We start from the raw sequence: 21,540 nt of genomic DNA on the forward strand, positions 1-21,540 counted from the left end.
CAGTTGATAGGAACACCTCAGTTGATAGGAACACCTCGGTAGGTAGGAACACCTCACGTGATGGAGTGCAGTGAGACATGGCGAACTAAGTGACTGAACAGCTCCTCACTATTTTGCACAATTATAATACCACTTTATAATACCACTTTATAATACCACTTTATAATACCACTTTATAATACCACTTTATAATACCACTTTATAATACCACTTTATAATACCACTTTATAATACCACTTTAGCCTTGTTCATACCTGGTGCTAACATTCAACCTTTGTCATGAAATTGTCCACATTTTTACACATGTGTAGATTATTGAAATATCTGTGATCTGATTGTGATCACAATCAGATCACAGGATCACAATCAGATCACAGGATCACAATCAGATTACAGATATTTCAATGCTCACTCGTTGTGACTGGATACCATTCAAGTGTGAACAGATTTGGATGTTCAAACCATTTAAATCAGCATCTTAGGCTCTTGATATTTTAGTCTAGGTCTGATGGTCCATTTATTATTAGATTTATATTCCAAATCTAAGATCAGTTGGTGAATGACCTTGAGGCCTTTTCCCAGCTCTCTGATGCCTCGTCCTCAGGCCTTGTCCCAGCTCCCTCCTGAGGCCTCGTCCCAGCTCCCTCCTGAGGCCTCCCAGTCCCAGCCTCGTCCCAGCTCCCTCCTGAGGCCTCGTCCCAGCTCCCTCCTCAGGGCCTCCCTCCGTCCCAGCCCCTCCTGAGGCCTCGACCCAGCCCCCCCAGCTCCCTGTGTGCTGTAGGTCTTGTTCAGGAAACATCCTACTGTACTCCACAGTGGTACTGATGACAAGTACTGGTGAGACAATGGGCTTACATAAAGGACCACAGCTTGTAGTGTTGGTGACAGAGTTGGTAATCTGCTGAGAGCTGCAGATCTCCAAGCCACTGTACCTATGTGTACACACACACATGCACACTCTAACCACTAGGCTACCCTGCCACCCCTCCTGGAGGAGGTGACATCATGGAAGGCCACGTTCAAACAGTAAGAACCGAATACACACCAGTAATGTGCTATAGATCCGCATAGAAGTACGTTACAGTTTCACGGTGGTAGACAGAGTAGTAGTTGTAAAATAACTACAGTGGAAAGTTAATTAAACTTTGCTTCTAGCATTGACTGTTGCATGAGACTAGGTTGTATGTTTCACACTGGATAATGTAAGCTAAGATAATAAAAGTTCCTAATGTATAATCGGTTGGTGAATCATGTTCAAATATAAGATGAGATAATTTAGTAAGTTACTTTTAGATATTCAAACTGCTCCTGAAAATGCAAAATCCTCACAACATTTTCATACTGGGACTAAATGTTCCCATGTCTCTGGGATTTATAGAGATATGAAATCAGGTCTCTCTCCAGTAAAAGTAAATATTCAATGAATTATGTCTGCTCTGAGGTCAGTTCCTGGGCAGAGAAAGACCGTAGGCGGTAGTTGACATTAAATAGAGAGAGAGAGAAAGATAGAAATAGCTTTAATGTGCTATAGATCCACAAAGAACTACATTACAGTTTCTCTTTCTCTCGCTTCGAGGCAAGCAACACTGAGGCATGCATGAGAGCATATCTGTTCTGGACAACTGTGTGATCACGCTCTTCGTAGCCGACGTGAGTAAGACCTTTAAACAGGTCAACATACACAAGGCTGCAGGGCCAGACGGATTACCAGGACGTGTGCTCCGGGCATGTGCTGGCCAACTGGCAGGTGTCTTTACTGACATTTTCAAGATATCCCTGATTGAGTCTGTAATACCAACATGTTTCATGCAGACCACTGTGCCCAAGAACACAAAGGCAACCTGCCTAAATGACTACAGACCCGTAACACTCACGTCCGTAGCCATAAAGTGCTTTGAAAGGTTGGTAATGCCTCACATCAACACCATTATCCCAGAAACCCTAGACCCTCTCCAATTTGCATACCGCCCAAACAGATTTCACAGATGACTCTCCACACTGCCCTTTCCCACCTGGACAAAAGGAACACCTATGCGAGAATGCTATTCATTGACTACAGCTCAGCGTTCAACACCATAGTACCGTCAAAGCTCATCACTAAGCTAAGGATCCTAGGACTAAATACCTCCCTCTGCAACTGGATCCTGGACTTCCTGACGGGCCGCCCCCAGGTGGTGAGGGTAGGTAGCAACAGATCTGCCACGCTGATCCTCAACACTGGAGCTCCCCAGGGGTGCGTGCTCAGTCCCCTCCTATATTCCCTGTTCACCCACGACAGCATGGCCAGGCATGACTCCGACACCATCATTAAGTTTGCAGACGACACAACAGTTGTAGGCCTGATCAACGACGAGACAGCCTATAGGGAGAAGGTCAGAGACCTGGCCAGGTGGTGCCAGAATAACAACCTATCCCTCAACGTAACCAAGACTAAGGAGATGATAGTGGACTACAGGAAAAGGAGGACCAGGCACGCCCCCATTCTCATCGTCGAGGCTGTAGTGGAGTAGGTTGAGAGCTTCAAGTTCCTTGGCATCCACATCACCAAACAATTAGAATGGTCCAAACTAGAGGTCGATTATGATATTTCAACGCTCTTAAAAGGCGATTATTAAAAAAAATATATATTTTTTTTTATGACAATTACAACAATACTGAATGAACACTTATTTTAACTTAATATAATGCATCAATAAAAATCAATTTAGCATCAAATAAATAATGAAACATGTTCAATTTGGTTTAAATAATGCAAAAACAAAGTGTTGGAGAAGAAAGTAAAAGTGCAATATGTGCCATGAAATTTTTTTAACATTTCAGTTCCTTGCTCAGAACATGAGAACATATGAAAGCTGGTGGATCCTTTTAACATGAGACATCAATATTCCCAGGTAAGAGGTTTTAGGTTGTAGTTAATAGTATTTATAGGATATTTCTTTATACCATTGGTATTTCATATACCTTTTGACTATTGGATGTTCTTATAGGCACTTTAGTATTGCCAGTCTAACAGTATAGCAACCGTCCCTCTCCTCGCTCCTACCTGGGCTTGAACGAGGAACACATTGACAACAGCCACCCTCGAAGCAGCGTTACCCATGCAGAGTATGTGGAACAATTACTCCAAGTCTCAGAGCAAGTGACGTTTAAAAACGCTATTAGATTGCTAACTAGCTAGCCATTTCACATGGTTACACCAGCCTAATCTCCGGAGTTGATAGGCTTAAAGTCATAAACAGCGCAATGCTTGAAGCACAATGAAGAGCTGCTGGCAAAACGCACAAAAGTGCTGTTTACATTTACATTTACATTTAAGTCATTTAGCAGACGCTCTTATCCAGAGCGACTTACAAAATGCAGCTGTTTGAATGAATGCTTACAAGCCTGCTGCTGCCTACCATAGCTTCAGACTGCTCTATCAAAACATAGACTTAATTATAACATAATAACACACAGAAATACGAGCCTTTGGTCATTAATATGGTCAAATCCGGAAACTATAATTTAGAAAACAAAACGTTTATTATTATCGCATATACTCTGACTCTGCGTGCAATGAATGCAAGAAAAGTGACACAATTTCACCTGGTTAATATTGCCTGCCAACCTGGATTTCTTTTAGCTAAATATGCAGGTTTAAAAATATATACCTCTGTGTATTGATGTTTATGGTTAGCTAACCCACGTTGGAGCAACTAACTCCTTTTTCCGCAAATGCGCACTGCATTGATTATATGCAACGCTAGATAAACTGTTAATATCATCAACCATGTGTAGTTAACTAGTCATTATGATTGATTGATTGATTGTTTTTATAAGATAAGTCTAATGCTAGCTAGCAACTTACCTTGGCTTCTTACTGAATTCACGTTAACAGGCAGGCTCCTTGTGGAGTGCAATGGGAGGAGGTGGCAGGGCGTTGGACCAGTTAACTGTAAGGTTGCAAGATCGAATCCCCGAGCTGACAAGGTACAAATCTGTTGTTCTGCCCCTGACCAGTTAACCCACTGTTCCTAGACCAGTTAACCCACTGTTCCTAGACCAGTTAACCCACTGTTCCTAGACCAGTTAACCCACTGTTCCTAGACCAGTTAACCCACTGTTCCTAGACCAGTTAACCCACTGTTCCTAGACCAGTTAACCCACTGTTCCTAGACCAGTTAACCCACTGTTCCTAGACCAGTTAACCCACTGTTCCTAGACCAGGTTCCTAGACCAGTTAACCCACTGTTCCTAGACCAGTTAACCCACTGTTCCTAGACCAGTTAACCCACTGTTCCTAGACCACTGTTCCTAGACCAGTTAACCCACTAGACCAGTTAACCCACTGTTCCTAGACCAGTTAACCCACTGTTCCTAGATCAGTTAACCCACTGTTCCTGTTCCTAGAGACCAGTTAACCCACTGTTCCTAGACCAGTTAACCCACTGTTCCTAGACCAGTTAACCCCACTGTTCCTAGACCAGTTAACCCACTGTTCCTAGACCAGTTAACCCACTGTTCCCCAGTTAACCCACTGTTCCTAGACCAGTTAACCCACTGTTCCTAGACCAGTTAACCCACTGTTCCTAGACCGTTAACCCACTGTTCCTAGACCAGTTAACCCACTGTTCCTAGACCAGTTAACCCCACAGTTAACCCCACTGTTCCTAGACCAGTTAACCCACTGTTCCTAGGCCAGTTAACCCACTGTTCCTAGGCCAGTTAACCCACTGTTCCTAGACCAGTTAACCCACTGTTCCTAGACCAGTTAACCCACTGTTCCTAGACCAGTTAAACCCAGTTAACTGTTCCTAGACCAGTTAACCCACTAGACCAGTTAACCCACTGTTCCTAGACCAGTTAACCCACTGTTCCTAGACCAGTTAACCCACTGTTCCTAGACCAGTTAACCCACTGTTCCTAGACCAGTTAACCCACTAGACCAGTTAACCCCTAGACCAGTTAACCCACTGTTCCTAGACCAGTTAACCCACTAGACCAGTTAACCCACTGTTCCTAGACCTAGTTAACCCACTGTTCCTAGACCAGTTAACCCACTGTTCCTAGACCAGTTAACCCACTAGACCAGTTAACCCCTAGACCAGTTAACCCACTGTTCCTAGACCAGTTAACCCACTGTTCCTAGACCAGTTAACCCACTGTTCCTAGACCAGTTAACCCACTGTTCCTAGACCAGTTAACCCACTGTTCCTAGACCAGTTAACCCACTGTTCCTAGACCAGTTAACCCACTAGACCAGTTAACCCACTGTTCCTAGACCAGTTAACCCACTGTTCCTAGGCCAGTTAACCCACTGTTCCTAGGCCAGTTAACCCACTGTTCCTAGGCCAGTTAACCCCACTGTTCCTAGGCCAGTTAACCCCACTGTTCCTAGACCAGTTAACCCACTGTTCCTAGACCAGTTAACCCACTGTTCCTAGACCAGTTAAAATAAGAACGTGTTGACTTGCCTAGTTGAATAAAGGTGTAAAAAAAAATTGGCCAAATCGATGTCCAAAAATACCGATTTCCGATTGTTATGAAAACTTGAAATCGGCCCTAATTACTCGGCCATTCCGATTAATCGGTCGACCTCTAGTCCAAACACACCAAGACAGTTGTGAAGAGGGCACGACAAAGCCTATTCTCCCTCAGGAAACTAAAGCGATTTGGCATGGGTCCTGAGATCCTCAAAACGTTCTACAGCTGCAACATCGAGAGCATCCTGACTGGTTGCATCACCGCCTGGTATGGCAATTGCTCGGCCTCTGACCGCAAGGCACTACAGAGGGTAGTGCGTGCGGCCCAGTGCATCACTGGAAATGCTAAATCCTCATAACATTTTAAAACTTGAACCAAATGTTCCCATGCCTCTGGGATTTATAGAGATATGAAATCAAGTCTCTCTCCAGTAAAAGTAAATATCAGTGAATTATGTCTGCTCTGAGAGGGGGGGCACTCACTCTGGCGGATGAAGGGAGTGGACAGGCCCTCACTAACATGTTTATTTCAGACTAGAGGAAGAGGATGCTATGCAGTCAGTATGAAATCAAATCAATCGTGTTTAAATCAAACGTGTTGAGGAGGATATCCAACAGTCTTTCAGACTAGATGAAGAGGATGTCGTGCCAATCATTATGAAGCAAGATCAATCATGTTTAATTTGGACTACGTGTGGAGGATGTAACGCAGCCGCTATGAAATCAGATCTAACATTCTAAATGAAATCAGATGACACTGAGAAGCCTTGAGACACTGAGAAGCCTTGAGACACTGAGAAGCCTTGAGACACTGAGAAGCCTTGAGACACTGAGAAGCCTTGAGACACTGAGAAGCCTGAGAAGCCTTGAGACACTGAGAAGCCTTGAGACACTGAGAAGCCTTGAGACACTGAGAAGCTTTGAGACACTGAGAAGCCTTGGGACACTGATAAGCCTGAGAAACCTTGAGACACTGATAAGCCTGAGAAGCCTTGAGACACTGAGAAGCCTGAGAAGCCTTGAGACACTGAGACGCCTTGAGACACTGAGAAGCCTGAGTAGCCTGAGAAGCCTTGAGACACTGGGAAGCCTTGAGACACTGAGAAGCCTGAGAAGCCTGAGAAGCCTTGAGACACTGAGAAGCCTTGAGACACTGAGAAGCCTGAGAAGCCTGAGAAGCCTTGAGAAGCTTTGAGAAGCCTGAGAAGCCTTGAGACACTGAGAAGCCTTGAGAAGCCTGAGAAGCCTTGAGACACTGAGAAGCCTTGAGAAGCCTGAGAAGCCTTGAGACACTGAGAAGCCTGAGAAGCCTTGAGACACTGAGAAGCCTGAGAAGCCTTGAGAAGCCTGAGAAGCCTGAGAAGCCTTGAGACACTGAGAAGCCTTGAGAAGCCTGAGAAGCCTTGAGACACTGAGAAGCCTGAGAAGCCTTGAGAAGCCTGAGAAGCCTGAGAAGCCTTGAGAAGCCTGAGAAGCCTTGGCTAAACAACACTGGAAGACTCCTCCCACTCTGCCGTTGGTTGTTGTTGCTACTACTTCTACTAAAGTAATTTTATCCAGCGGGAAAATAAAGATGAATGATCGTATTTAAACTTTTTCCCTTTTGCGATGCCAACATGTAAGTCATTTTAGGTTACACGTCAAACGTATAATAAACAACTAATTTAAATTGCTTTTGAAAGTAAAAAATATATATATATATATAATACCCCAGACAGATGTTGAAACCTGTAAATCGACTTCAACGTGTATTTTTGGTGTTTCACACTTTCCTTAGACGCATCGTATGTCACAATGTCATTTCTCCAATAGAAAAACAACCAAAAAAAGCTTTTTAATGTGATCGACTTGAGGAAATCAACCCTCAACATTAAATGCAGTCATGCACTGTGAATTGAAGAGGCATGTCAAGGAGCATGGGAGTGACCCAGCCACCAAGACAAGCAACCAGGGGAAGTCACTCAGACTGGATGTTTCCCCGGTGACGTTGCCCGGTAGCTCTCACATCCCAACAGCTATGAAATGATCATTAATTGAAGAAATACATGATGTATGTATTCCACAGCAGCACTCAAATTTAAAAACCTGAATTACGTTTATTTTCGGATGATGAATCTCTTTGATAGTGGAATCTTTAAATGTGGAATCTTAGTGGAATCTTTAGAATCTCTTTGATTTGAAGATTCCACTATACTGGAAGAGTAGTTTCGGCCTCCACACCTGGGATGTTGACGTTGTTATGAGAAATGTGCAGAATTCAAAGAAACTGCTGTACTGTGTTGTAATGCAACATGAAGCCTCAGGTTATCGTTGTATGTTTTCATTTGACATGTAACGGTCGATTGTTTTTCTGGGTAATCGGATAGCAGTTTGAATTGTTGTGGGTGGCTTTGGAGGACAGTTTATATTGGTTTATTTTGGTTTGGTCACTACAGGTCCTGTAGTGAAAAAGACTTTGGTCTGTGCTCTGCCAGTGCAGTGGAAAATTCTCATTGGGATTTAGAGTACAAACACTGCCTTGAAAGCATAGCAGTCAACACCCCATCAGTGAAGTTGGCTCGGTTCTCTATTTTACTCTCTCTCTCCTTCCCCCCATCTTGCTCTCTCTCTCTCCCACTCGCTCTCTCAACTCTCTCTCTCAACTCTCTCTCCTTCCCCCATCTCTTTCTCTCGCACTCTCTCTCTCTCCTTCCCCCCATCCCTCTCTCTCTCCCTCTCTCTAACCCTGCTGCCTTCACATAACTTACATACGTTGGCCTAGACCTATCACAGTTCAGTTAGGTCCCCCCAGATGGGTGCTACGCAGGCTGGGGTGTACCAGAAGTGTTTCTCGGGACAGAGAACTTTGGGTGGTTCCGTTGAACAGTAGGCTATCTGAGAGACTATTTACTATCTAGATATTCTCAGGAGAGTGTACTCTCTCTCTCTCTCTCTCTCTCTCTCTCTCTCTCTCTCTCTCTCTCTCTCTCTCTCTCTCTCTCTCTCTCTCTCTCTCTCTCTCTCTCTCTCTCTCTCTCTCTCTCTCTGTGTGTCTCTCTCTGTGCTTTGTGTCACTACGCCTGAGCTCAGTGCTTAGGATTGTAAAGGACAGAACCATTGGGTTGTGCAGGCAGTGTCAAACTGTGGGTCTGTAAGGGTTTTGCGTTACTGTGACCGTGGGGTGGATGGCTGAGCTGGTGAGAGTGAGGAAGAAACACCTCCAGATGCCTATCTCCAGGTAAGAGAAAGGAACTCTGGGAAATGGGAACAGGATGGGAGAAGTGCTAATGCATTTCCAAACTTCATTAAAAAGTGTAAACCTTTCCTGTTTGTGATAAGGTAGGATTTAGGAGGGTATTGTGACATGCTGAGATTACTGTGACATGCTGAGATTACTGTGACATGCTGAGGTTACTGTGTGTACTGAGGTTACTGTGTGTACTGAGGTTACTGTGTGTACTGAGGTTACTGTGTGTGCTGAGGTTACTGTGACATGCTGTGATTACTGTCACATGCTGAGGTTACTGTGTGTACTGAGGTTACTGTGACATGCTGAGGTTACTGTGACATGCTGAGATTACTGTCACATGCTGAGGTTACTATGTGTACTGAGGTTACTGTGACATGCTGAGATTACTGTCACATGCTGAGGTTACTGTGTGTACTGAGGTTACTGTGACATGCTGAGGTTACTGTGACATGCTGAGGTTACTGTGACATGCTGAGGTTACTGTGACATGCTGAGGTTACTGTGACATGCTGAGGTTACTGTGAGTACTGAGGTTACTGTGTGTACTGAGGTTACTGTGTGTACCGAGGTTACTGTGTGTACCGAGGTTACTGTGTGTACTGAGGTTACTGTGAGTACTGAGGTTACTGTGTGTACTGAGGTTACTGTGTGTACTGAGGTTACTGTGTGTACTGAGGTTACTGTGACATGCTGAGGTTACTGTGACATGCTGAGGTTACTGTGACATGCTGAGGTTACTGTGAGTACTGAGGTTACTGTGTGTACTGAGGTTACTGTGTGTACTGAGGTTACTGTGTGTACCGAGGTTACTGTGTGTACTGAGGTTACTGTGAGATGCTGAGGTTACTGTGAGTACTGAGGTTACTGTGTGTACTGAGGTTACTGTGTGTACTGAGGTTACTGTGTGTACTGAGGTTACTGTGTGTACCGAGGTTACTGTGTGTACTGAGGTTACTGTGAGTACTGAGGTTACTGTGAGTACTGAGGTTACTGTGTGTACTGAGGTTACTGTGTGTACTGAGGTTACTGTGTGTACTGAGGTTACTGTGTGTACTGAGGTTACTGTGTGTACTGAGGTTACTGTGTGTACTGAGGTTACTGTGTGTACTGAGGTTACTGTGTGTACTGAGGTTACTGTGTGTGCTGAGGTTACTGTGACCTACTGAGGTTACTGTGTGTGCTGAGGTTAATGTGTGTGCTGAGGTTACTGCGTGTACTGAGGTTACTGTGTGTACTGAGGTTACTGTGTGTGCTGAGGTTAATGTGTGTGCTGAGGTTACTGTGACATGCTGAGATTACTGTGACATGCTGAGGTTACTGTGACCTGCTGAGGTTACTGTGACCTACTGAGGTTACTGGGACCTACTGAGGTTGCTGTGACCTGCTGAGGTTACTGTGTGTACTGAGGTTACTGTGTGTGCTGAGGTTACTGTGTGTGCTGAGGTTACTGTGTGTGCTGAGGTTACTGTGTGTGCTGACGTTACTGTGTGTGCTGACGTTACTGTGTGTATACTGACGTTACTGTGTATGCTGAGGTTACTGTGTGTGCTGAGGTTACTGTGTGCTGAGGTTACTGTGCGTGCTGAGGTTACTGTGCGTGCTGAGGTTACTGTGCGTGCTGAGGTTACTGTGTGTGCTAAGGTTACTGTGACATACTTAATGTACTGTGACATACTGAGGTTACTGTGACATACTTAAGGTACTGTGACATGCTGAGGTTACTGTGTGTACTGAGGTTACTGTGTGTACTGAGGTTACTGTGTGTACTGAGGTTACTGTGTGTACTGAGGTTACTGTGTGTGCTGATGTTACTGTGTGTGCTGAGGTTACTGTGACATGCTGAGATTACTGTGACATGCTGAGATTACTGTGACATGCTGAGGTTACTGTGACATGCTGAGGTTACTGTGTGTACTGAGGTTACTGTGTGTGCTGTGGTTACTGTGTGTGCTGTGGTTACTGTGTGTACTACGTTTAAGGTTACTGTGGCATACTGAGGTTACTGTGTGTACTGAGGTTACTGTGTGTACTGAGGTTACTGTGTGTACTGAGGTTACTGTGTGTATACTGAGGTTACTGTGTGTATACTGAGGTTACTGTGTGTACTGAGGTTACTGTGTGTACTGAGGTTACTGTGACATGCTGAGGTTACTGTGTGTATACTGAGGTTACTGTGTGTACTGAGGTTACTGTGTGTACTGAGGTTACTGTGTGTACTGAGGTTACTGTGACATACTGAGGTTACTGTGACATGCTGAGGTTACTGTGCGTGCTGAGGTTACTGTGCGTGCTGAGGTTACTGTGTGTACTGAGGTTACTGTGTGTGCTGAGGTTACTGTGTGTGCTGAGGTTACTGTGTGTGCTGAGGTTACTGTGTGTGCTGAGGTTACTGTGTGTGCTGAGGTTACTGTGTGTGCTGAGGTTACTGTGTGTACTGAGGTTACTGTGTGTACTGAGGTTACTGTGACATGCTGAGGCTACTGTGTGTACTGAGGTTACTGTGTGTACTGAGGTTACTGTGACATACTGAGGCTACTGTGTGTACTGAGGTTACTGTGTGTACTGAGGTTACTGTGTGTACTGAGGTTACTGTGACATACTGAGGTTACTGTGACATGCTGAGATTACTGTGTTTGCTGAGGTTACTGTGTGTGCTGAGGTTACTGTGTGTACTGAGGTTACTGTGTGTACTGAGGTTACTGTGTGTACTGAGGTTACTGTGTGTACTGAGGTTACTGTGTGTGCTGATGTTACTGTGTGTGCTGAGGTTACTGTGACATGCTGAGATTACTGTGACATGCTGAGATTACTGTGACATGCTGAGGTTACTGTGACATGCTGAGGTTACTGTGTGTACTGAGGTTACTGTGTGTGCTGTGGTTACTGTGTGTGCTGTGGTTACTGTGTGTACTACGTTTAAGGTTACTGTGGCATACTGAGGTTACTGTGTGTACTGAGGTTACTGTGTGTACTGAGGTTACTGTGTGTACTGAGGTTACTGTGTGTATACTGAGGTTACTGTGTGTATACTGAGGTTACTGTGTGTACTGAGGTTACTGTGTGTACTGAGGTTACTGTGACATGCTGAGGTTACTGTGTGTATACTGAGGTTACTGTGTGTACTGAGGTTACTGTGTGTACTGAGGTTACTGTGTGTACTGAGGTTACTGTGACATACTGAGGTTACTGTGACATGCTGAGATTACTGTGTTTGCTGAGGTTACTGTGTGTGCTGAGGTTACTGTGTGTGCTGAGGTTACTGTGTGTACTGAGGTTACTGTGTGTGCTGAGGTTACTGTGTGTGCTGAGGTTACTGTGTGTGTGACTGTGTGTACTGAGGTTACTGTGTGCACTGAGGTTACTGTGTGCACTGAGGTTACTGTGTGTACTGAGGTTACTGTGTGTACTGAGGTTACTGTGTGTACTGAGGTTACTGTGTGTGCTGAGGTTACTGTGTGTACTGAGGTTACTGTGTGTACTGAGGTTACTGTGTACTGAGATTACTGTGTACTGAGGTTACTGTGTGTACTGAGGTTACTGTGTGTACTGAGGTTACTGTGTGTACTGAGGTTACTGTGACATACTGAGGTTACTGTGACATGCTGAGATTACTGTGTTTGCTGAGGTTACTGTGTGTGCTGAGGTTACTGTGTGTACTGAGGTTACTGTGTGTACTGAGGTTACTGTGTGTACTGAGGTTACTGTGTGTACTGAGGTTACTGTGTGTACTGAGGTTACTGTGTGTACTAAGGTTACTGTGTGTACTGAGGTTACTGTGACATACTGAGGTTACTGTGACATACTGAGGTTACTGTGTGTGCTGAGGTTACTGTGTGTACTAAGGTTACTGTGTGTACTGAGGTTACTGTGTGTGCTGAGGTTACTGTGTGTGCTGAGGTTACTGTGTGTGCTGAGGTTACTGTGACATACTGAGGTTACTGTGTGTGCTGAGGTTACTGTGTGTGCTGAGGTTACTGTGTGTGCTGAGGTTACTGTGTGTGCTGAGGTTACTGTGTGTGCTGAGGTTACTGTGTGTGCTGAGGTTACTGTGTGTGCTGAGGTTACTGTGTGTGCTGAGGTTACTGTGTGTGCTGAGGTTACTGTGTGTGCTGAGGTTACTGTGTGTGCTGAGGTTACTGTGTGTGCTGAGGTTACTGTGCGTGCTGAGGTTACTGTGCGTGCTGAGGTTACTGTGCGTGCTGAGGTTACTGTGTGTGCTGAGGTTACTGTGCGTGCTGAGGTTACTGTGTGCTGAGGTTACTGTGCGTGCTGAGGTTACTGTGACATACTGAGGTTACTGTGACATGCTGAGGTTACTGTGTGTGCTGAGGTTACTGTGTGTGCTGAGGTTACTGTGTGTACTGAGGTTACTGTGTGTACTGAGGTTACTGTGTGTACTGAGGTTACTGTGTGTACTGAGGTTACTGTGACATGCTGAGGCTACTGTGTGTACTGAGGTTACTGTGTGTACTGAGGTTACTGTGACATACTGAGGCTACTGTGTGTACTGAGGTTACTGTGTGTACTGAGGTTACTGTGACATACTGAGGTTACTGTGACATGCTGAGATTACTGTGACATGCTGAGATTACTGTGTTTGCTGAGGTTACTGTGTGTGCTGAGGTTACTGTGTGTACTGAGGTTACTGTGTGTACTGAGGTTACTGTGTGTACTGAGGTTACTGTGTGTACTGAGGTTACTGTGTGTACTGAGGTTACTGTGTGTACTGAGGTTACTGTGTGTACTAAGGTTACTGTGTGTACTGAGGTTACTGTGACATACTGAGGTTACTGTGACATACTGAGGTTACTGTGTGTGCTGAGGTTACTGTGTGTACTAAGGTTACTGTGTGTACTGAGGTTACTGTGTGTGCTGAGGTTACTGTGTGTGCTGAGGTTACTGTGTGTGCTGAGGTTACTGTGTGTGCTGAGGTTACTGTGTGTGCTGAGGTTACTGTGTGTGCTGAGGTTACTGTGTGTGCTGAGGTTACTGTGACATGCTGAGATTACTGTGACATGCTGAGATTACTGTGACATCAAATCAAATCAAATCAAATTTATTTATATAGCCCTTCGTACATCAGCAGATATCTCAAAGTGCTGCACAGAAACCCAGCCTAAAACCCTAAACAGCAAACAATTCAGGTGTAAAAGCACGGTGGCTAGGAAAAACTCCCTAGAAAGGCCAAAACCTAGGAAGAAACCTAGAGAGGAACCAGGCTATGTGGTGTGGCCAGTCCTCTTCTGGCTGTGCCGGGTAGAGATTATAACAGAACATGACCAAGATGTTCAAATGTTCATAAATGACCAGCACGGTCGAATAATAAAAAGGCAGAACAGTTGAAACTGGAGCAGCAGCACAGTCAGGTGGACTGGGGACAGCAAGGAGCCATCATGTCAGGTAGTCCTGGGGCACGGTCTTAGGGCTCAGGTCCTCCGAGAGAGAGAAAGAAAGAGAGAATTAGAGAGAGCATATGTTGGGTGGCCAGTCCTCTTCTGGCTGTGCCGGGTGGAGATTATAACAGAACGTGGCCAAGATTTTCAAATGTTCATAAATGACCAGCATGGTTGAATAGTAGTAAGGCAGAACAGTTGAAACTGGAGCAGCAGCATGGCCAGGTGGACTGGGGACAGCAAGGAGTCATCATGTCAGGTTGTCCTGGGACATGGTCCTAGGGCCCAGGCCAGTTGAATCTGGAGCAGCAGCATGGCCAGGTGGACTGGGGACAGCAAGGAGTCATCATGTCAGGTAGTCCTGGGGCATGGTCCTAGGGCTCAGGTCCTCTGAGAGAGAGAAAGAAAGAGAGAAGGAGAGAATTAGAGAACGCACACTTAGATTCACACAGGACACCGAATAGGACAGGAGAAGTACTCCAGATATAACAAACTGACCCTAGCCCCCCGACACATAAACTACTGCAGCATAAATACTGGAGGCTGAGACAGGAGGGTTCAGGAGACACTGTGGCCCCATCCGAGGACACCCCCGGACAGGGCCAAACAGGAAGGATATAACCCCACCCACTTTGCCAAAGCACAGCCCCCACACCACTAGAGGATATCTTCAACCACCAACTTACCATCCTGAGACAAGGCCGAGTATAGCCCACAAAGATCTTACGGCACAACCCAAGGAGGGCGCCAACCCAGACAGGCTGACCACAACAGTGAATCAACCCACCCAGGTGACGCACCCCCCCCCAGGGACGGCATGAGAGAGCCCCAACAAGCCAGTGACTCAGCCCCGTAACAGGGTTATATATAATTTAATAATATATGCCATTTAGCAGACGAGCGACTTACAGTCATGTGTGCATACATTCTATGTATGGGTGGTCCCGGGGATCAAACCCACTACCCTGGCGTTACAAGCGCCATGCTCTACCAACTGAGCTACAGAAGGGTTAGAGGCAGAGAATCCCAGTGGAAAGAGGGGAACCAGCCAGGCAGAGACAGCAAGGGCGGTTCGTTGCTCCAGAGCCTTTCCGTTCACCTTCCCACTCCTGGGCCAGACTACACTCAATCATATGACCCACTGAAGAGATGAGTCTTCAGTAAAGACTTAAAGGTTGAGACCGAGTTTGCGTCTCTGACATTGGGTAGGCAGACCGTTCCATAAAAATGGAGCTCTATAGGAGAAAGCCCTGCCTCCAGCTGTTTGCTTAGAAATTCTAGGGACAATTAGGAGGCCTGCGTCTTGTGACCGTAGCGTACGTGTAGGTATGTACGGCAGGACCAAATCAGAGAGGTAGGTAGGAGCAAGCCCATGTAATGCTTTGTAGGTTAGCAGTAAAACCTTGAAATCAGCCCTTGCTTTGACAGGAAGCCAGTGTAGAGAGGCTAGCACTGGAGTAATATGATACAATTTTGGGGGGTTCTAGTCAGGATTCTAGCAGCCGTATTTAGCACTAACTGAAGTTTATTTAGTGCTTTATGTAGCCGGAAAATAGAGCATTGCAGTAGTCTAACCTAGAAGTGACAAAAGCATGGATTAATTTTTCTGCATCATTTTTGGACAGAAAGTTTCTGATTTTTGCAATGTTACGTAGATGGAAAAAAGCTGTCCTCGAAATGGTCTTGATATGTTCTTCTGAGAGATCAGGGTCCAGAGTAACGCCGAGGTCCTTCACAGTTTTATTTGAGACGACTGTACTACCATTAAGATTAATTGTCAGATTCAACAGAAGATCTCTTTGTTTCTTGGGACCTAGAACAAGCATCTCTGTTTTGTCCGAGTTTAATAGTAGAAAGTTTGCAGCCATGCTTCTAGCGAGGGCAATTTTGGGGCTTCACCATGTTTCATTGAAATGTACAGCTGTGTGTCATCCGCATAGCAGTGAAAGTTTACATTATGTTTTCGAATAACATCCCCAAGAGGTAAAATATATAGTGAAAACAATAGTGGTCCTAAAACAGAACCTTGAGGAACACGAAATTTACAGTTGATTTGTCAGAGGACAAACCATTCACAGAGACAAACTGATATCTTTCCGACAGATAAGATCTAAACCAGGCCAGAACATGTCCGTGTAGACCAATTTGGGTTTCCAATCTCTCCAAAAGAATGTGGTGATCGATGATATCAAAAGCAGCACTAAGGTCCAGGAGCACGAGGACAGATGCAGAGCCTCGGTCCGATGCCATTAAAATGTCATTTACCACCTTCACAAGTGCCGTCTCAGTGCTATGATGGGGTCTAAAACCAGACTGAAGCATTTCGTATACATTGTTTGTCTTCAGGAAGGCAGTGAGTTGCTGTGCAACAGCCTTCTCTAAATTTTTTGAGAGGAATGGAAGATTCGATATAGGCCGATAGTTTTTTATATTTTCTGGGTCAAGGTTTGGCTTTTTCAAGAGAGGCTTTATTACTGCCACTTTTAGTTAGTTTGGTACACATCCGGTGGATAGAGAGCCGTTTATTATGTTCAACATAGGAGGGCCAAGCACAGGAAGCAGCTCTTTCAGTAGTTTAGTTGGAATAGGGTCCAGTATACAGCTTGAAGGTTTAGAGGCCATGATTATTTTCATCATTGTGTCAAGAGATATAGTACTAAAACACTTGAGCATCTCTCTTGATCCTAGGTCCTGGCAGAGTTGTGCAGACTCAGGACAACTGAGGTTTGGAGGAATACGCAGGTTTAAAGAGGAGTCCGTAATTTGCTTTCTAATAATCATAATCTTTTCCTCAAAGAAGTTCATGAATTTATCACTGCTAAAGTGAAAGTCATCCTCTCTTGGGGAATGCTGCTTTTTAGTTAGCTTTGCCACAGTATCAAAAATGAATTTCGGATTGTTCTTATTTTCCTCAATTAAGTTAGGAAAATAGGATGATCGAGCAGCAGTAAGGGCTCTTCGGTACTGCACGGTACCGTCCTTCCAAGCTAGTCGGAAGACTTCCAGTTTGGTGTGGCGCCATTTCCGTTCCAATTTTCTGGAAGCTTGCTTCAGAGCTCGGGTATTTTCTGTGTACCAGGGAGCTAGTTTCTTATGAGACATTTTTTTAGTTTTTAGGGGTGCAACTGCATCTAGGATATTGCGCAAGGTTAAATTGAGATCCTCAGTTAGGTGGTTAACGGATTTTTGTCCTCTGGCGTCCTTGGGTAGGCAGAGGGAGTCTGGAAGGGCATCAAGGAATCTTTGTGTTGTCTGTGAATTTATAGCACGACTTTTGATGTTCCTTGGTTGGGGTCTGAGCAGATTATTTGTTGCAATTGCAAACGTAATAAAATGGTGGTCCGATAGTCCAGGATTATGAGGAAAAACATTAAGATCCACAACATTTATTCCATGGGACAAAACTAGGTCCAGCGTATGACTGTGACAGTGAGTGGGTCCAGAGACATGTTGGACCCACTGAGTCGATGATGGCTCCGAAAGCCTTTTGGAGTGGGTCTGTGGACTTTTCCATGTGAATATTAAAGTCACCAAAGATTAGAATATTATCTGCAATGACTACAAGGTTACTGTGACATACTGAGGTTACTGTGACATACTGAGGTTACTGTTTGTACTGAGGTGACTGTGTGTACTGAGGTTACTGTGTGTACTGAGGTTACTGTGTGTACTGAGGTTACTGTGTGTACTGAGGTTAATGTGACATACTGAGGTTACTGTGTGTACTGAGGTTACTGTGTGTACTGAGGTAAATGTGTGTGCTGAGGTTACTGTGTGTACTGAGGTTACTGTGTGTACTGAGTTTACTGTGACATACTGAGGTTACTGTGTGTACTGAGTTTACTGTGACATACTGAGGTTACAGTGTGTACTGAGGTTACTGTGTGTACTGAGTTTACTGTGACATACTGAGGTTACTGTGTGTACTGAGTTTACTGTGTGTACTGAGGTTACAGTGACATGCTGAGGTTACTGTGACATGCTGAGGTTACTGTCTGTTCTGAGGTTACTGTGACATGCTGAGGTTACTGTGTGTACTGAGGTTACTGTGTGTACTGAGGTTACTGTGTGTACTGAGGTTACTGTATGTACTGAGTTTACTGTGTGTACTGAGGTTAAAGTGACACACTTTGGTTACTGTGTGTGCTGAGGTTACTGTGTGTACTGAGGTTACTGTGTGTACTGAGGTGACTGTGTGTACTGAGGTGACTGTATGCACTGAGGTTACTGTGTGCACTGAGATTACTGTGTGTACTGAGGTTACTGTGTGTACTGAGGTTACTGTGTGTACTGAGGTTACTGTGTGTACTGAGGTTACTGTGTGTGCTGAGGTTACTGTGTGTACTGAGGTTACTGTGTGTACTGAGGTTACTGTGTGCGCTGAGGTTACTGTGTGCGCTGAGGTTACTGTGTGCGCTGAGGTTACTGTGTGCGCTGAGGTTCCTGTGTGTACTGAGGTTACTGTGTGTACTGAGGTTACTGTGTGTTCTGAGGTTACTGTGTGTACTGAGGTTACTGTGTGTACTAAGGTTACTGTGACATGCTGAGGTTACTGTGTGTACTGAGGTTACTGTGTGTACTGAGGTTACTGTGTGCACTGAGGTTACTGTGTGCACTGAGGTTACTGTGACCTACTGAGGTTACTGTGACCTACTGAGGTTACTGTGACCTACTGAGGTTACTGTGTGCACTGAGGTTACTGTGTGCACTGAGGTTACTGTGTGTACTGAGGTTACTTTGTGTACTAAGGTTACTGTGACATGCTGAGGTTACTGTGTGTACTGAGGTTACTGTGTCTCCTGAGGTTACTGTGACCTACTGAGGTTACTGTGACCTACTGAGTTTACTGTGACCTACTGAGGTTACTGTGTGCACTGAGGTTACTGTGTGCACTGAGATAACTGTGTGTACTGAGGTAACTGTGTGTACTGAGGTTACTGTGTGTACTGAGGTTACTGTGTGTACTGAGGTTACTGTGTGCACTGAGGTTACTGTGTGTACTGAGGTTACTGTGTGCACTGAGGTTACTGTGTGCACTGAGGTTACTGTGTGCGCTGAGGTTACTGTGTGCGCTGAGGTTACTGTGTGCGCTGAGGTTACTGTGTGCGCTGAGGTTACTGTGTGCGCTGAGGTTACTGTGTGTACTGAGGTTACTGTGTGTACTGAGGTTACTGTGTGTTCTGAGGTTACTGTGTGTACTAAGGTTACTGTGACATGCTGAGGTTACTGTGTGTACTGAGGTTACTGTGTGTACTGAGGTTACTGTGTGTACTGAGGTTACTGTGTGTACTGAGGTTACTGTGTGTACTGAGGTAACTGTGTGTACTGAGGTTACTGTGTGTACTGAGGTTACTGTGTGTACTGAGGTTACTGTGTGCACTGAGGTTACTGTGTGTACTGAGGTTACTGTGTGCACTGAGGTTACTGTGTGCACTGAGGTTACTGTGTGCACTGAGGTTACTGTGTGTACTAAGGTTACTGTGACCACTGAGGTTACTGTGACCTACTGAGTTTACTGTGACCTACTGAGGTTACTGTGTGCACTGAGGTTACTGTGTGCACTGAGATAACTGTGTGTACTGAGGTAACTGTGTGTACTGAGGTTACTGTGTGTACTGAGGTTACTGTGTGTACTGAGGTTACTGTGTGCACTGAGGTTACTGTGTGTACTGAGGTTACTGTGTGCACTGAGGTTACTGTGTGCACTGAGGTTACTGTGTGCGCTGAGGTTACTGTGTGCGCTGAGGTTACTGTGTGCGCTGAGGTTACTGTGTGCGCTGAGGTTACTGTGTGCGCTGAGGTTACTGTGTGTACTGAGGTTACTGTGTGTACTGAGGTTACTGTGTGTTCTGAGGTTACTGTGTGTACTAAGGTTACTGTGACATGCTGAGGTTACTGTGTGTACTGAGGTTACTGTGTGTACTGAGGTTACTGTGTGTACTGAGGTTACTGTGTGCACTGAGGTTACTGTGTGCACTGAGGTTACTGTGTGTACTGAGGTTACTGTGTGTACTGAGGTTACTGTTTGCACTGAGGTTACTGTGTGTACTGAGGTTACTGTGTGTACTGAGGTTACAGTGTGTACTGAGGTTACAGTGTGTACTGAGGTAAATGTGTGTGCTGAGGTTACTGTGTGTACTGAGGTTTCTGTGACATACTGAGGTTACTGTGACATGCTGAGGTTACTGTGTGTACTGAGGTTACTGTGTGTACTGAGGTTACTGTGTGTACTGAGGTTACTGTGTGTACTGAGGTTACTGTGTGTACTGAGGTTACTGTGTGTACTGAGGTTACAGTGTGTACTGAGGTTACTGTGTGTACTGAGTTTACTGTGACATACTGAGGTTACAGTGTGTACTGAGGTTACTGTGTGTACTGAGTTTACTGTGACATACTGAGGTTACTGTGTGTACTGAGTTTACTGTGACATACTGAGGTTACTGTGTGCACTGAGGTTACTGTGTGTACTGAGGTTACAGTGTGTACTGAGGTTACTGTGTGTACTGAGTTTACTGTGACATACTGAGGTTACTGTGTGTACTGAGGTTACTGTGACATACTGAGGTTACAGTGTGTACTGAGGTTACTGTGTGTACTGAGTTTACTGTGACATACTGAGGTTACTGTGTGTACTGAGTTTACTGTGTGTACTGAGGTTACAGTGACATGCTGAGGTTACTGTGACATGCTGAGGTTACTGTCTGTTCTGAGGTTACTGTGACATGCTGAGGTTACTGTGACATGCTGAGGTTACTGTGTGTACTGAGGTTACTGTGTGTACTGAGATTATTGTATGTACTGAGTTTACTGTGTGTACTGAGGTTAAAGTGACACACTTTGGTTACTGTGTGTACTGAGGTTACTGTGTGTACTGAGGTGACTGTGTGTACTGAGGTTACTGTATGCACTGAGGTTACTGTGTGCACTGAGGTTACTGTGTGTACTGAGGTTACTGTGTGTACTGAGGTTACTGTGTGTGCTGAGGTTACTGTGTGTACTGAGGTTACTGTGTGTACTGAGGTTACTGTGTGTACTGAGATTACTGTGTGCACTGAGGTTACTGTGTGTATTGAGGTTTTTGTAACACACTCTGGTTACTGTGTGTCCTGAGGTTACTGTGACCTACTGAGGTTACTGTGACCTACTGAGGTTACTGTGACCTACTGAGGTTACTGTGTGCACTGAGGTTACTGTGTGTACTGAGGTTACTGTGTGTACTGAGGTTACTGTGTGTACTGAGGTTACTGTGTGTACTGAGGTTACTGTGTGTACTGAGGTTACTGTGTGTACTGAGGTTACAGTGTGTACTGAGGTTACAGTGTGTACTGAGGTTACAGTGTGTACTGAGGTTACTGTGTGTACTGAGTTTACTGTGACATACTGAGGTTACAGTGTGTACTGAGGTTACTGTGACATACTGAGGTTACTGTGTGTACTGAGTTTACTGTGACATACT

General features: G+C 45.1%; 1 protein-coding gene across 2 annotated transcripts in view; it reads left to right on the forward strand.

The window, feature by feature from the left end:
• The first annotated feature begins 8,161 nt into the window (after positions 1 to 8,161).
• Positions 8,162 to 21,540, forward strand: part of LOC124003528 (calcium/calmodulin-dependent 3',5'-cyclic nucleotide phosphodiesterase 1B-like) — a 68,137-nt gene continuing 54,758 nt past the window's right edge. The window contains exon 1 of one of the 2 annotated variants that reach the window (XM_046311854.1): positions 8,162 to 8,679. In XM_046311854.1, the coding sequence (XP_046167810.1) occupies positions 8,627 to 8,679 (53 nt within the window). In that variant the 5' untranslated portion in view covers positions 8,162 to 8,626. The remainder of the gene's footprint in view (positions 8,680 to 21,540) is intronic. The other variant, XM_046311853.1, reaches the window with a different exon arrangement.

The sequence above is a fragment of the Oncorhynchus gorbuscha genome, linkage group LG18 (genome assembly GCF_021184085.1).
Source record: "Oncorhynchus gorbuscha isolate QuinsamMale2020 ecotype Even-year linkage group LG18, OgorEven_v1.0, whole genome shotgun sequence".
NCBI classification, from domain to species: domain Eukaryota; kingdom Metazoa; phylum Chordata; class Actinopteri; order Salmoniformes; family Salmonidae; genus Oncorhynchus; species Oncorhynchus gorbuscha.